Genomic DNA, 17284 nt, shown 5'->3' with positions numbered 1-17284 from the left:
CTAACCTGGCAGGACATCTGGAGCATGGAAGGCCACCGGATCAAGTTCCTGCTGTGTTCTATATATGATGTCCTGCCCACCCCATCAAACCTCCATACTTGGGGAATGGTAGAGAGCCCCAGCTGCACACTCTGCGGGAAGATAGCTAACCTGGAGCATGTACTTTCCTCTTGTCACTCAAGCTTACCAGATGGCAAGTTCCGGTGGCGTCATGACCAGATCCTTGCTCAGCTGGCAGAAGGTGTTGAGCAGGCCAGGAAGAGGACAAGGCAGCTCTCTAATGGGCCACGCTTCATCCACTTCGTCAGGGCAGGTGAAAGCGCAGTAGCAGGATGGAGGAACAAAGGAGTCCTGGCCACAGCAAACGACTGGGAGATGCGGGCCGACCTGAAGAAGCAGCTCAAATTCCCAGAGGAGATAGCCCGCACTACCCTGAGACCTGATATTGTTCTGTGGTCTAGAGGAACCAAACAGGTGGTGCTTATCGAGCTGACAGTACCTTGGGAAGAGAGGATGGAGGAGGCGTACGAACGCAAGCTCAAGAAGTACCAAACCCTCATCCTCGAGAGCCAGCACAATGGATGGAAGGCCTGGAACCTACCAAAGAAAGGTGCGGTGGCAGAGCCGACCTACTGAAGGACTAGGGACATAGAGTTGGGTGGCATTCAGCGGGGGTAGATCCAGGACACTGGATCTGCCATCGAGCCCCTCCGAAGCGTCATGGGCTTAATTCGACGAAACGTTGATGACGGGGGGTGCCCATTTGAGAATCTGCTGATGCCAACCAACTCATGTCCAGTTGAGGTATGCGGTCAAGCTTAGTTTTGGCTCAGGGAGGAGGACGTCCCTGCCATGCAGAGTCCCGCCGGTGCCTTGATGGAAGGAGAGATGAAGAGAGCGAGGCCACAGGCTCACAGATGGTGCAGGGGCGAGTACCTGTAAAGGTGAGCCAGTTGCGATACCCTTATCGTATTTTGCATATATATATATATATATATATATATATATATATATATATATATATATATATATATATATATATATATATATATATATATATATATATATATATATATATATATATATTTACATACTGTATGTGTACAACAATTTGAAATGTGGAAATCAGTCCGTCTCAGATGAGCTTGGGCCCAGCGAAGCGTTTCTGGGTGTTGTTGATAAATGGCTTTGGCTTTGCATAGTAGAGTTTTAACTTGCACTTACAGATGTAGCGACCAACTGTAGTTACTGACAGTGGTTTTCTGAAGTGTTCCTGAGCCCATGTGGTGATATCCTCTTTACACACTGATGTCGATTTTTGATGCAGTACCGCAGATTCTCTGAACCTTTTGATGATATTACGGACCGTAGATGGTGAAATCCCTAAATTCCTTGCAATAGCTTGTTGAGAAATGTTGTTCTTAAACTGTTGGACAATTTGCTAAAGTAATCTACCTGCCGCTGCTCCGTTCATATAAAGGTAAAATTTAGTCTTCCTTCGTGAGAGCTGCTCTGAGTCAAGTCTGGGTAAGTCACACCAGGTCGACTCTCTACCTTGCAACTAACGCTCTTTTTGAACCAAAAATTTAATTTTGATGGTAACACAATGCAATGTGTACCTTGAACCACCATGTTGAAAAAGGTTTCATGTTGGTCAGATGTGTGTAGTCTTTAAAACAGGACAATGTTTAGAAAATTAAATGTTCCTAGTAACACTTCCCCAACTTTTTTTCTTGGTAAATGGATACTAAAGATAGTTTGTCGTAGTTAAAGAGTAACAAATGTACTTTACCCTAGTGAAAAAGGTGTACAAGCACCATAAAATTATTTAATTATTCAATAAGGTGTAATGTGGGAAACAATCAGCTCTTTTTTATATATATATATATATATATATATATATATATATATATATATATATATATATATATATATATATATATATATATATATATATATATATATATATATATATATATATATATATATATATATATATTTGCATACTGAATGTGCACAACAATTTGAAATGTGGAAATAAGTCCATCTCAGATGAGCACGGGCCCAGCGAAGTGTTTCTGGGTGTTGTTGATAAATGGCTTTGGCTTTGCATAGTAAAGTTTTAACTTGCACTTACAGATGTAGCGACTAACTGTAGTTACTGACAAAAACAGTCCGGAGATGATAAAAGTTGCCCAGTCGCTTGACACTGATTCATGTTCAAATGCATTCAGAAGGATCCTAGCCTAGTGTCTAATGAGATCAGATAAGGTACTAATCTGGTTGGAGCAGAAAAGGAAATGTGCAAAGCTATCAAAGGTTGGAACCAGTGTCGTTGGAACCAATGTCAGTGACATTACTTGGGCATAAATAAAAAGAACATATTTTTAAAAATCTAATCAGTTTTAAGACTCCCCTGCACTACCCCTCTGCTCTAGATAGTCAAGTTTCAGCTGATCCAAGGAACTCAGTAAACTCTTCAATCCATGCCATGTTTACTTGTTTTTCTGAGTGCAATTAAAAACAATTTCCGCCTACGGTCTCTCCGACCACCACCAACCATTCATTCACATTCATTGCCTAAAGACACAACAGCAATGAAGACGACAGCGGAAACTGGATTTGTACTAGGAACCTTCAAGTTTCTGGACAGCTGTTCTACCATATAAGCCACAACGCCCTAGAAGTAAGAACTACTTATTAGTGAGGATTCTCATTAGCCAGCATACTAGCATACAAATTTGACTATGGAAATGCTGAGTGGAAGACAGCCCTTCGGTTAACTGGTGTAATCATCAGTGGCAGCCGCTAACTCAGGGGTGGGCAATTAATTTTCACCGGGGGCCGCATAAGCAACCCGAGCACTGCTGGAGGGCCACACGACAATATTTCAATTAAATTTTGCTCAATATTATTTTTGATATACCGTAAGATAAATAATAATGATGATAATAATAATAATAATTAATAATAATAATTTAATTTAACCTAACTTAACTTTATACAAAAGCAGATTGCTTTTGATGGTCACTTTATCCTGCATTATCCAACATTTTTCCCCATCAGATTTGGACAACCATCTGTTGTTAAAAATAGTTTTTAATCATATTTATTTTATATTGTTTTTTATATTGGTTTTATATGTAATTGTTTTTTCTTTTTATTCAGTCATTGGTGGAGCTAAGGATAATATTTGAATATTGTTTGTAATATTGTTGTGCAACACTTTGGAAACATTTTGTTGTTTAAATGTGCTATATAAATAAAGTGGATTGGATTGTCACATCTGCCAGCTTGTCCCAACACCCATTTACCTCTGTGAACAAGTCATTACCTGTGGTTGTCTCTTTAATTGACTGCATCAGAGCTCTCATCCAAAGTTAGCGAAAAACAGCCCATGTCTCCGGGCATTATCAGCGCAACAAAGTCCAATAAGCACTCCTTAATAAACTCTCCGTCAGAAAACGCCTTACTTTTTCTGGCGCTTTTGTGAGAAATGACGAAACTTGTCCTGACGGCTGCATCTCTGGGGGTGTGAAATATGGCACAAAGTCCTTGTTGGGTTTGCAGTTTTACCATCAACGCATCAGCCTCCCTTGCGCGCGCTTCATCAGACACATCCCGGTATTTTCCCTCGTGTTTCTTCGTGTAGTGGCGATTAAAATGATATTTAAACACAGCAACCTGTGTACCACACATTAAGCACACGGCTTTACCATTAATTTATGTAAAGAAATACTTGGCAGTCCATCTCTTGTTGGAAACACGCCATTCCTCATCAACTTTTCTTTTTTTAGCGTCTCATCACTTGTCTCTATGCATCTTCACTCACAGGTTCCCCCCGGACATACGGCATAAATAACACATTTCAAAATAAAAGCAGCACAGTTGTATTGCGCGCACGACATAGATGTTTTTTAAACTTTATTTTGTAATTTGTAATTGCGCCGTTCAATTCACTCACAATCGCACACGCGCATACGTCCACACGGAAGTAATACAAATAACGCTTTTCAAAACAAAAGCAGCACCGTTGTATTGCACACTCGACATAGATACTTTTTTAAATTTATTTTGTAATTTATGATTGGCCTCACGCGGGCCGGACAGGGATGCGCAAAGGGCCGGATGCGGCCCGCGGGCCGTACAATGCCCAGGTCTGCGCTAACTTGACTCGATTGAGGAACCCTTAGAACGTTCAACATGAACATTTAGTGCAGATTGCTGGAGTCATTTGGTATTACAAAAAAGATAAATAAATCACCCAACCTGTTGGCGACCTTTCCTCTAGTAAAGATGGCTGAAAAAGGTCCTGCTGCACAGCACAGGAGTGTAACATGAGAAGAGATTCTCAAGTTCCAGAGAAGAAACACGCCTCTGCTGAGTCTCCTGGAATTCCTACAAAATGTGTTGAGCAATTGGGACTCTTTTTGAGCTGCAGGGAATCTGGGAGTTATGTAAGTAAAATCAGAGCTATTGGAGTGGCTTTTGATGGACAGAACTACACGAGGGTCAAGATAGCCGTGTTTCACCTCAGGTCGGTTCATCCATCTATCCACACAGCTAACATTCCTCTATTTCTTGCCAAAACCTGCCTTGGACATGTCCCGGCCGACGCTGCTAGCACTTGTTGTGCTAATCTGTGCCTCCAGCTGTGCGACGGGAGGAAAGATCCTGGTGTTCCCCGTAGACGGAAGCCACTGGATAAACATGAAAGTGTTGATTAAGGAGCTTCACAGCCGCGGCCATGCGATCACGGTGATCCGGCACACAGACAACTGGTACATCAAGCCTGAGTCCAACCTCTACAAGACCATCACCTTAAAACTCTTCAGTGGCTTTAATGAGCATACGTTTGGCTTGTGTGTAACCAAACTTCTAAAAATGCGGCGGGAAGGAGCCTCAGTCTGGGCTCGCTTAACAATACAGTACGATGTTATGAACATGTTCTACGAGCTGAACAAGCAAGTTGTTCAGATGTTGAGTGACATTTTTGAGGACAAGGAGACAATGAGTAGCCTCCATGATGCCAAATATGATGTGGTTCTGACAGACCCTGTCTTTGGCGGAGGGATTCTCCTGGCTCACCGTTTAGGTCTTCCACTGGTTTTAAACGTTAGGTGGGCTCTTCTGAATGAGGGACATCAGATAATTGCACCCTCCCCTTTGTCTTATGTCCCTGTTCAAGGAGCACTGCTGACAGACAAGATGACTTTCTTTCAGCGGATCAAAAACATGATGTATTACTTTGTCACTTGCTTTAAAGTTTGGTACGTGGCAGACTCCAACTACAGGCCGTTTGTCCATCGCTACTTCGGGCCAGACGTACACTACATGGAGCTCTTCCAAGCAGCAGACATCTGGTTGATGAGGAACGATTTCACTTTTGAATTCCCGCGTCCCACTATGCCCAACGTGGTCTACATGTCAGGATTTCAGTGCAAGCCCTCCAAGCCCCTCCCCAGAGAGCTGGAGGACTTTGTCCAAAGTTCTGGTGAACACGGCGTCATTGTGATGTCCCTGGGCACTCTGGTCGCCGACCTTCCGGAGGACATCACAGACGGCATCGCTGCCGCTTTTGCCCGACTTCCTCAGAAGGTCGTCTGGAGACACCAGGGCAAACGTCCGTCCACACTCGGCAACAACACGCTGCTTTTGGATTGGCTGCCTCAAAACGACCTGCTGGGTCACCCCAAGACCAAAGTGTTTGTGGCGCACGGAGGCACCAACGGACTCCAAGAGGCCATTTACCACGGCGTCCCTCTGGTGGGCCTGCCCCTCATGTTCGACCAGCACGACAACTTCTTCAAGATGCAGGTGAGGGGCGTGGCCAAAGTGATGGACATCGCCACAGTGAACGAGGGCGACTTCCTGGCGGCGCTGAAGGTGGTGCTCTACGAACCGTCCTACCACCAGAATATGACGAAGCTGTCGGCGCTGCACAGGGACCAGCCCATCAAGCCGCTGGACCACGCCATGTTCTGGATCGAGTTTGTCATGAGACACAAGGGAGCGGCACACCTACGCACAGAGTCATACAAGATGTCCACCATCCAGTACTACTGCATCGATGTGATGGCCTTCTTACTGGCGCTCGTGCTAACAGTCGTAGTCGTTTGCGTTTCACTGCTAAAGTTCTTGTGGCGAAGGTTGCTTTCTAGAAGCAAACTGAAAAAAGAATAACACGTCAGGGACACTTTGTTGTAATCTCAAATTCCTGTGTTGTCAAAAACATTTAAAAAAAATGTTTTTCTTGGTCTAAGCTTTACTTGCAAAATAATTTGAGTTAGCTATGTCTAAAAAGGATGCACTGGTAATACTGCAGTAATAACTTTTAGCTAATGTTCTGTGAGGTTTAAGATAGTTTTTTATAAACTGCTGCACTGACTAGAAATGAAAAAAAAGAGCACTAGCGTGTTTAAATGTCACTGAGAGACAACTTGTCAATAATAAAGTTATAACCTACCCTTTTTAATCCTTTGGCTCACCTTAGATCACTTTCTCAACACAACTGAACTGCACCGGAGTCATTTGACCACCTCTTCTCTATGGTCTTGGTAAGCTTCATGTGATAAACGTGTCACACCCGACCAAATGACCCGCAGCAATAGGGAAAACAGGCTCAGGTTTGGTTCTACCATACAAAGACCAGGTGCCTTGTGGACGAGGAATTGCGTGGCTTTCCTACTAAAAAATAGATGACTAAATCCACAAAACAGCGTATGCAAGAAAATGTCTGCGGAATACTCAAATCAATTGAAATGAGCCATCCCAGCGGACACAAGACATTGAAACAACGTTGAGAACTCGTTGAATTAGGTCCTGACAATGAGCAACTCAAACATAACGTTAAAACAACACACTTCTAATCAATGTTGGGTTCCGACTATGATTTGACCATTACATTTTGGTCATTTCCCAACCAATATTCTACAACACAAATACAACGTTGAAACAACATGCTTTTTGACGACGTTTATTCAATGTCAGGTTGTGACGTTGATTTTACCATTGAAATTTGGTCATTTCCCAACCATTATTCTACAACACAAATACAACGTTAAAACAACATGCTTTTTGACAACGTTTAATCAATGTTGGGTTCCGACGTTGAAATTTGGTAATTTCCCAACCATTATTCTACAACACAAATACGTTGAAACAACATGCTTTTTGACGACGTATAATCAATGTCAGGTTGTGACGTTGATTTGACCATTGAAATTTGGTCATATCCCAACCGTTATTCTACAACACAAATACAACGTTGAAACAACATGCTTTTTGACGACGTTTAATCAATGTTAGGTTGTGACGTTGATTTAACCATTGAAATTTGGTCATTTCCCAACCATTATTTTACAACACAAATACGTTGAAACAACATGTTTTTTGACAACATTCAATCAATCAATGTGAGGTTTCGACGTTGATTTGACCATTGAAATTTGGTCATTTCCCAACCATTATTCTACAACACAAATACGTTGAAACAACATGTTTTTTGACAACATTCAATCAATGTGAGGTTTCGACGTACATTTGACCATTGAAATTTGGTCATTTCCCAACCAACAACGTGGATCCAACATTGGACATTAACGTTTTACAAATACAACTATTTTGCAACGTTGTTTTCAAGTCAGTTTTAAAGGACATGTAACGTATAATAAACGTTGTATCAATGTCTTGTGCCTGCTGGGATGTGCCTGAGATCTAACAATTTAAACACGATTAGTGACTAAAATAACAACCTTTGATAACTTTAATAACAGAGTTTCGCATGGGGGCCAACTTCAAACAAGGCTTATCAGAAAAGAACAGAAGGCTTACGTAATCAACCTGCTGCTGCCCGCCTCATATAAAGGTGAACTTTAGTCTTCCTTCCTGAGAGCTGCTCTTACCATCCAACACACACCAAGTCCGGGTAAGTCTCAAAGGGTCGACTCTATTCTGGTTAGGAAAACCTCTCGCTCAGCTTGCAGAGTGTTCGTTAGCGGTTAGCTTGTGGATCAACGCTGAGTTCAGAATAAGCTACCTTGGGTGTTACGGCTCACACTCCTGCCGCGGCCTCTCATCCATCTGTGCGCTCCACGGGCGTTCTCTCTCCGCTGCGGGCACGCCTCCAAACGGTTGCAGGAGATCTGCAATCAGCGCACCTGCCCGTGATGAGCGATCAGCCTTCTTAACTTTCGTTCCAGTGCGAGAACGTAACCTTCTGTTCGCATACAGTAAGCCACGTCATGCTTGATGCAATCCAGCTCTCTCTGTGTTTTTCCCCTCCGTGTTTTTAGTGTGCGTTTTCTTGTGTCGTTCCCCCAGTATCCTCCGTCGCCTTGGAAGTGAGCGGTGCGTCTCACTTTTCCCTGAATCTCCCTCTGGACTCTGACTGTTTCCCTTGATCCTCGATTTCCCCCGCTTTGAACACGGACCTGTAGACTCCTCTCTCCAGCCCCCGGACCTCTCGCCTGTTTCACGGACATCCCAGCCTGCTTTTCTCCCCTGGACTTCCACGTCCCTCGTCCAACATTTACGGTAACACTCAACAGCTAATCTACGCACATAGTCACACACACACATACACCCCTTTTGGATTAGTCACAGTCCATACCCTAGTTAATTATATTTATTATTTGTTATTATATATATACAGTATATGTAATAAATCATTGAGTTTAAATACCATGCCCTTGTGTCTGTGCCGTCTACTCCTTCCGTACGTAACATTGGGTGTCCCGATACAACTTTTTCACTTTTGATTCGACATTAGAGCCTCGAGTAAATCACCCAGACTTTTACTATTTTGTAGTGTGGAATGTTAGAAAAGGTTTGACCAAGTGAAATGAGTCAACCAGAGATTAATGGTAGGTATAAAAAACACTAACCTATCTATTATTGACCGTCTGGAATGGATTGATGCTCTCTTTAGGTTGAAGTGATATGGTACACAGTAATTGATTAATTTAAGCTCACGATGCAGTAAGTTGAATGATGCGGATATGTTTGTTACTGGGTAGTTTCTAGTCTGCTTCTACCTGGGAGACTTTGTATGTGTTAGTAATATGAAACTATAATCATATCCACAAATGTGCTGTTTTACACTTCAATATTGTTCAGTGATTATTACCTGTGTCTAGCGTGTGTGCTATTGTGTGCTTAGCTGTTGCATAGCTGCTAGCTCCTAGTAGCCTATAGCCTAGCATGTTCACCTTTTTGTAAATGACTTTAGTAAATTCTAAAAAAAAAGTGTACTTTTTGGAGGACATTTAGATGTTAACTGGCTATTCAGTAAACACGCTGCAGGTCTGCTTGTATCGCACATGATATCGCACAGAAGTTAACACGCTGCAGGACTGTTTGTATCGCACATTATATCACACACAAGTAAACCCGCTGCAGGACTGCTTAACGCACATAATATTGTATACAAGTAAACACGCTGCAGGACTGCTCGCATAGCACGTGATATCACATGCAAGTAAACACGCTGCAGGACTGCTCATATCGCACATGATATTACACACAAGTAAACATGCTGTAGGACTGCTCGTATCACACATGCTATCACATGCAAGTAAACATGCTGCAGGACTGCTTGTATCGCACATGATATCACACACAAGTAAACACGCTGCAGGGCTGCTTGTATCACACATGATATCACACACAAGTAAACACGCTGCAGGACTGCTTGTATTGCACATTATATCGCACACAGGTAAACACTTTGCAAGACTGCTCATATCGCACACAAGTAAACATGTTGCAGAACTGCTCATATCGCACATGATATCGCACGCAAGTCAACACGCTGCAGGACTGCTTGTATCGCACATGATATTACACACAAGTTAACACACTGCAGGATTGCGCGTATCACACATGATATCACACACAAGTCAACACGCTGCAAGACTGCTCGTATCACACATGCTATCACATGCAAGTAAACCCGCTGCAGGACTGGTCGTATCACACATGATATCACACACAAGTAAACACGCTGCAGGACTGCTCGTATCGCACATGACATCACAGGCAAGTAAACACTCTGCAGGACTGCTCGTATAGCACACGATATCACTGGCAAGAAGACACGCTGCAGGGCTGTTTGTATCCCACATGATATCACACACAAGTAAACACGCTGCAGGACTGCTCGTATCAGACACGATATCGTTCCACATGCAAGGCCAAATTAATATCATACATGTTATTTTGCTGATATCAGGCCGATAGCCAATATCAATACCGGGTTGGGATAACCCTTAAGTCTACCACGATGCTTACAAAAGTCAACTGCCCACATCCATCGGTAAACAGTGTTTGGCTAGCTATAGCGCCAAGGAGAACTCAAAGCTTGAAAACCTTCTTTCATTGCTAAAGTCTCCTGTTTTGACTATTTAGAGCGCACAAAAATCCTCATCAATCAATCATCATCAATAATCAATCGTGGATGTAAGATCAATGTACAAACAGCAGCCGCGGCTTGAGAGGCTCTCCTTTTTTATAAACAGCCTCAAGACGTCTCCTGATTCATCAAGCTCAGAACGGCAGCACACGTCCCCCCTTCACAATAACAGTGCATGCTCAACATCCTGTCTGACTGTGCTAACAAAATAAAGGTTTCAAATTACACAAGCATAATGTAGTTAAAACACTTATTGATACATTTACACAATTATCATGCTTTGACTTAATTAAAGTACTGGTCAAAATTGTTCAAAGGTTCATTGCACTGATAAATGTGAGGATTTAAGTTTATGACAAAAAAAGCACACACTTCATGGAGGTAAAATAAGTGCAAAAGGCAAAAAACTGAATAATAAAATTGAAACGGACAACTGAATTGTACTGTTTTTCCAACTGCCATTGTTATTTTAATGTATTGTTGTTATTGCTAACATCATTGTGTCTTCCGTCCTTAGCAATACTGCTACATGATGGCTCTGTTTACTTGTAGGTCATCCTCCTTATGTTCAGGTTCTAAAATAGAAGGTTTCGGATTATCAATTGTCCCAAAGTAGTCTTTGTTGTCTCTCATGAAGTCTGCCATCATTAGTAGTCTTGTTGTACTTAAAATGAGCAGAACACGTAAATATTACATGTTGTTGTGAATGTTACTACATCACATACATACTTACAGCGTGTACATAAAACCTTGAATGAGAGGCAAACTTCCAAAAAGTGCAGTTCCCCTTTAGGGTACGCTGATACTTGACAGCGGTTCAGGTTTATGCGCAACTTTCAGAGGGTCTGACTTCCGAAGTTCCAGTGATGAGTTTTAATCATGAGCATGCAAACCTGAGCAATTTTCACTGGCGGTCGCTAACCTGACACGGTTAAGGAGCCTCTTAAAGGTCAACATGAACACTTTGTGCAGATTGCTGGAGTTAATTAGTGCTACCTGCATGAAGCATCTAAACCGCTGGTGACCTTTGCCCGAGTGAAGACGGCTATCAAAGGTACAGCTGCGTAACATGAGAGGATATCAACACGTTCTAGAGCAGGAACACACCTCTGCTAAGCCTTTTGGGACGGAGCGCCTGGAATTCCCACAAAGGGCTGTTGAGCAATCTTGTTAAGCTGCAGAATCTGGGAGTTATGTAAGTAAAATCGGAGCAGTTGGAGTTGCGTTTGAGGGTCAAGATAGTCTGGTTTCACTTCCATCCATCCAATCCACACAGCTAACGTTGTTCTGTTTCTCGCCAGAACCGGCTTTGGACATGTACCGGCCGACGCTGCTAGCGCTCGCTGTGCTACTCTGCGCCTCCGGCTGTGCGACGGGAGGGAAGATCCTGGTCTTCCCCGTAGACGGAAGCCACTGGATCAACATGAAAGTGCTGATCGAGGAGCTTCACGGCCGCGGCCATGAGATCACGGTGATCCGGCACACGGACAACTGGTACATCAAGCCAGAGTCCAATTTCTACAAGACCATCACCTTGAACTTCTCAAGTGGCTTTGATCAACACAACTTTGGCTCGTTCGTCACAAGACTTCTGAACATGCGGCGGGAAGGCGCCTCGGTTTGGGCTCGCCTCGCTCTGGAGTACGAACTGGTCGCCACGTTCTACGAACTGAACAAGGGAGTGGTGCAGACGTTGGGGAACGTCTTTGAGGACAAGGAAACAATGCGGAGTCTCCGTGACGCCAAATATGATGTGGTTCTGACAGACCCTGCCTTAGGCGGAGGGGTTCTCCTGGCTCACCGTTTAGGTCTTCCACTAGTTTTAAATGTCAGGTGGACAATTCAGGGTGAAGGACATCAGGCAATCGCACCCTTCCCTTTGTCTTACGTCCCTATTCCAGGAGCATTGCTGACAGACAAGATGACTTTCTTTCAGCGGATCAAAAACATGATGAATTACTTCTTCACTCGCTGGCAAATTTGGTACGTGGCAGACTCCAACTACAAGCCGTTTGTCCATCGCTACTTCGGTCCAGACGTACACTACATGGAGCTCTTCCAAGCAGCAGACATCTGGTTGATGAGGAACGATTTCACTTTTGAATTCCCACGTCCCACTATGCCCAACGTGGTCTACATGTCAGGATTTCAATGCAAGCCCCCCAACCCCCTTCCCAAAGAGCTGGAGGAGTTTGTCCAAAGTTCTGGTGAACATGGCGTCATCGTGATGACCCTGGGCACTCTAGTCGCCGATCTTCCCGAGGACATCACAGACGGCATCGCTGCCGCTTTTGCCCGACTTCCTCAGAAGGTCGTCTGGAGACACCAGGGCAAACGTCCGTCCACACTTGGCAGCAACACGCTGCTTTTGGATTGGTTGCCTCAAAACGACCTGCTGGGTCACCCCAAGACCAAAGTGTTTGTGGCGCACGGAGGCACCAACGGACTCCAAGAGGCCATTTACCACGGTATCCCTCTGGTGGGCCTGCCACTCATGTTCGACCAGCATGACAACTTATTCAGGATGCAGGTGAGGGGCGTGGCCAAAGTGATGGACATCGCCACAGTGAACGAGGGCGACTTCCTGGCGGCGCTGAAGGCGGTGCTCTATGAACCGTCGTACCGCCAGAATATGACGAAGCTGTCGGCACTGCACAGGGACCAGCCCATCAAGCCTCTGGACCACGCCATGTTCTGGATCGAGTTTGTCATGAGACACAAGGGAGCGGCACACCTACGCACAGAGTCCTACAAGATGTCCACCATCCAGTACTACTGCATCGATGTGCTGGCCTTCTTACTGGCGCTCGTGCTAACAGTTGTAGCCGTTTGCGTTTCACTGCTAAAGTTCTTGTTGCGAAGGTTGCTTTCTAGAAGCAAACTGAAAAAGGAATAATAGGACAGGGACACTTTGTTTAATAAATATGTTTTAAAAATATACGATCACACAATTTTTTTTGCCCTTTTTCAACATTAAACCTTCTTTCCTCGTTTTCTACCGGGTTTGAACGCTTCTTCGTCTTTCCTGCTTTTTAATTCCACTCACTTCAGCGAGTGCGGAGTGGCGAATTTATCCAGGATGAGCTGCCGTGTTCTCAAACGACCATCAGGTCGCATCTGTGAGCAGATAATACAGTGTCATCAGCAGGGTTTCCCCTACCGCCACACGTTCAAAATATATATATATTTTTTTTCATATTACTGTATGTGAAAGGTCGACTCCTACCTTGTTGTTCCGTGACGACCAGAATGGCAAAAAGTGGAAAGGGAGTGTTTTGCATATTACCCATCATGCTTTGTGGTGGATTTAAATGGGTATAATTTGAAAATGTGCACTATATTTCCTTATAACGTCCACATAGTGTACGTTGTGTGCAAATGTGTTTGAACTTTCTGTGTTGGGTAATGTCCATAATGTACGTTGTGTGCAAATGTGTGAACTTTCTGTGTTGGGTAATGTCCACTTAGTGTATGTTGTGTGCAAATGTGTGTGAACTTTCTGTGTTGGGTAATGTCCACTTAGTGTATGTTGTGTGCAAATGTGTGTGAACTTTCTGTGTTGGGTAATGTCCACTTAGTGTGTGCAAATGTGTGTGAACTTTCTGTGTTGGGTAATGTCCACTTAGTGTATTGTGTGCAAATGTGTGTGAACTTTCTGTGTTGGGTAATGTCCACATAGTGTACGTTGTGTGCAAATGTGTGTGAACTTTCTGTGTTGGGTATGGTTTATATGCACCGTGAGGTTGTTAGCATGTGGAATAAAGTGAGGCTCAGTGGAAACATATGGTCATTGACTGGCAACACTCACACTGTCCACAAGATGGCGGCAAAGATGCTTAGATAAAACTTTGACCAGACTATAACTAGGAACGTCTGGGTTTGGAGGACCCTGCCTTACATGTATTACAGTACAATATAGCGCTTTTTGCTAGCTTTTTAGTAGAGATGTCCGATAATATCGGCGGATAAATGCTTTAAAATGTTATATCTGAAATTATCGGTATCGGTTTTTTTATTATCGGTATCAGTTTTTTTTGTTTTGTTTTTTTTGTTTTATTAAATCAACATAAAAAACACAAGATACACTTACAATTAGTTCACCAACCCAAAAAAACCCCTCCCCCATTTACACTCATTCACACAAAAGGGTTGTTTCTTTCTGTTATTAATATTGTGGTTCCTACATTATATATCAATATAGAACAATACAGTCTGCAAGGGATACAGTCCGTAAGCACACATGATTGTGCGTGCTGCTGGTCCACTAATAGTACTAACCTTTAACAGTTAATTTTACTCATTTTCACTAATTACTAGTTTCTATGTAATTGTTTTTATATTGTTTTACTTTCTTTTTTATTCAAGAATTTTTTTTAATCTTATTTTATTTTATTAATTTTTTTAAAAAAAGGACCTTATCTTCACCATACCTGGTTGTCCAAATTAGGCATAATAATGTGTTAATTCCACGACTGTATATATCGGTATCGGTTGATATCGGTATCTGTTGATATCAGTATTGGTAATTAAAAGAGTTGGACAATATCGAAATATCGGATATCGGCAAAAAGCCATTATCGGACATCACTACTTTTTAGCTAATTTTGTATGTTTGAACCAAAAAAATCATCACCTAATGTCTCTTATATTAGCATGCTAATGTTTTATGCTAACCTTTAAGCAACTTTTGTATGTTTACACCTAAAAATAGTGAATTTTAATACCTGGCGCCATATTAGAAGTACTGTATGCTAACTTGTCCTAAGTCATCATGCTAACATTAGCATGCTAATGTGTTATGCTAGCTTTTTCAATCATTTTGTTTGTTTAAACCAAAAAATCATTGATTTAAATGTTACTCGCCATTTTGGAAGTATGCTAATGTATCTTTTATTAGCATGCTATCGTTTTAGGCCAGCTGTTCAGATAATTTTGTATGTTCACACTTAAAAACAATGCATTTTAATACTTGGCGCTATCTTAGAAGTACACTAAGTTGTCCTATGTCATCATGTTAACGTTAGCATGCTAACGCTTTATGCTAACCTTTTAGCCAATTTTACAGGTTTTAACCTAAAAATCATGATTTTTGATACTTAACGCAATTTTGGAAGTATGGCACAGTCTCCAAACATTTTATGATATCTTTTTAGCTAATTTTGTATGTTTATACCTACTAACAGTGCATTTTGGTATTTCCTCTTATCTGGTCATGTGCTAGCATGTTAATGTTAGCATGCTAACATTTTATGCTAGCTTTTTAACTAATTTTGGGGGGGTTTTTCCGTAAAAATCATGGTCTTTGATACTTGACACCATCGGAAGTATGCTAACGTCTCTTATATTAGCAAGTTAATATTAGCATGCTAATGCTTTATGCTAGCTTTTTAGCTCATTTTGTATGTTTACATCTAAAAATAGTGCATTTTAATTCTATCTTAGAAAGTCATCATGTTAACGTGCACATGGTATTGTTTTATGCTAGCATTTTAGCTAATTTTGTAAGTTTAATAGAGCCTTTTGGTATTTCCTCTAATCCAGTCACATGCTAGCATGCTAATGTTAACATGCTATTGTTTTATAATAGCTTTTTAACCAATTTGGTTTGTTTAAACCTAAGAATTATGGTTTTTGATGCTTGTCGCTATCTTGGAAGCATGCTAACCTCTTATAATTTGCATGCTAATGTTAGCATGTTAATGCTTTATGTTAGCTTTTTAGCTAATTTTGTATGTTTACACCTAAAAATAGTGCATTTTAAAACTTGCCGCCATCTTGGAAGTATGCTAACGTCTCCTTTATTAGCATACTAGCGTTAGCATGGTAATGCTTTATGCTAGCTTTTTAGCTAATTTTGTATGTTTACTCCTAAAAATAGCGCATTTTAATACTTGGCACCATCTTAGAAGTATGTTAACTTGTCCTATGTCATCATAGTAACATTAGCACGTTAATGTTTTATGCTTACTATGTTGTTGTTTTTTAATATACTGGTTAAAACAAGATTACAGGTGACTTTAAGGGTGTTATTTCACTTTTAGAAGACCCAAATAATTTTAAAACCCTTATTTCCAAGGTTGTAAACAGTTTTCTTGTGCTCTTACTATGAAAATATTCGATTTGTAAATAATAACTCCTACATCGGGAAAATTCACTTATCGCGGTCTGAAACCAATTCACAGCGATACTGCGCTAGTGACAGCTATCAGCCAGAAGCATTCTCTTTTTCTAGCTAAACAAGGTCAAATGAGCCAAAGCACCCCCTAATGTTCAGGAGGCAATGCAAACATGTAAACGTCCGTTTAACGGGTGGCCTTGAACTCACTGTTGTCAGCTGAGAGGCGGGTCTCTTCATCGGAGCGGAGGTGTTGCTGGGGTCGCTTGCCACGCTCCTTCGGGGGGATGGGACACGGGTCCAGGGTGGCGCCAAACGCCGTCTCCAGGTAGCTCAGTGGCAGCGTCCGGTTGGCCGGCCGGTGGATCTGGGCGGGGCTCCAGCTTGTCAGGGGCCCTCGGCCGCCCACGTAGAAGTGAACGAGCGCGGGCATCGAGTCGAAGGACTCCCGGTCCAGACTGTACTGGACCCGGGTCTTCAGCGTCTTGCTGATGGGGAAGTGGTTGGTCTTCTGGTCCCAGCGAGCCGTCAGGACAAAGTCCCCCGGACTGGAATCAGAGTCCCTGATGAGGAAGTCGCCATGGTTGGACAGCAGGCTCTCTGACACCTGAGAACACTTCCTGTTACCGGACTTGTGTGTGTGTGTGTGTGTGCGTGTGTGTGTGTGTGTGTGTGTGTGTGTGTGTGTGTGTGTGTGTGTGTGTGTGTGTGTGTGTGTGCCAGACCTCCCGGGGGATGGGTCCGTGGTACCAGGCATG

General features: G+C 42.6%; 3 protein-coding genes across 5 annotated transcripts in view; 2 read left to right on the top strand and 1 right to left on the bottom strand.

Annotated features, from left to right (window-relative positions):
- Positions 1-17284, bottom strand: part of LOC133632631 (SH2 domain-containing protein 3C-like) — a 69852-nt gene that overhangs the window by 34852 nt on the left and 17716 nt on the right. For both annotated transcript variants that reach the window (XM_062025170.1, XM_062025171.1), the window contains 2 exons: positions 17252-17284; positions 16737-17133 (listed from right to left, as the gene is read on the bottom strand). The exon at positions 17252-17284 is cut by the window's right edge and continues 96 nt beyond it. In XM_062025170.1, the coding sequence (XP_061881154.1) occupies positions 16737-17133; positions 17252-17284 (430 nt within the window). The remainder of the gene's footprint in view (positions 1-16736; positions 17134-17251) is intronic.
- LOC133632633 (UDP-glucuronosyltransferase 2B19-like) lies at positions 4420-6466 on the top strand. Its single transcript, XM_062025174.1, has one exon. The coding sequence runs from the start codon at positions 4603-4605 to the stop codon at positions 6181-6183; it is 1581 nt and encodes a 526-aa protein (XP_061881158.1). The 5' UTR covers positions 4420-4602; the 3' UTR covers positions 6184-6466.
- LOC133632632 (UDP-glucuronosyltransferase 2A3-like) lies at positions 7903-13399 on the top strand. Of its 2 annotated transcripts, none has more exons than XM_062025172.1 (2): positions 7903-7927; positions 11713-13399. In XM_062025172.1, the coding sequence occupies exon 2, from the start codon at positions 11727-11729 to the stop codon at positions 13305-13307; it is 1581 nt and encodes a 526-aa protein (XP_061881156.1). In that variant the 5' UTR covers positions 7903-7927; positions 11713-11726; the 3' UTR covers positions 13308-13399. The 2 variants fall into 2 exon arrangements, with proteins under 2 accessions (XP_061881156.1, XP_061881157.1); XM_062025173.1 differs by lacking the exon at positions 7903-7927 and adding an exon at positions 11375-11606.

Source organism: Entelurus aequoreus, linkage group LG17 (assembly GCF_033978785.1).
Source record: "Entelurus aequoreus isolate RoL-2023_Sb linkage group LG17, RoL_Eaeq_v1.1, whole genome shotgun sequence".
Classification (NCBI taxonomy): domain Eukaryota; kingdom Metazoa; phylum Chordata; class Actinopteri; order Syngnathiformes; family Syngnathidae; genus Entelurus; species Entelurus aequoreus.
Note: the sequence above shows the minus strand (reverse complement) of the source record. Positions and strands in the feature narration are given on the sequence as shown.

What these genes read in the sequence shown, in the direction of transcription:
- LOC133632633 (XM_062025174.1), top strand. Translation starts at nt 4,603, where the DNA reads ATGTCCCGGCCGACGCTGCTAGCACTTGTTGTGCTAATCTGTGCCTCC.
- LOC133632632 (XM_062025172.1), top strand. Translation starts at nt 11,727, where the DNA reads ATGTACCGGCCGACGCTGCTAGCGCTCGCTGTGCTACTCTGCGCCTCC.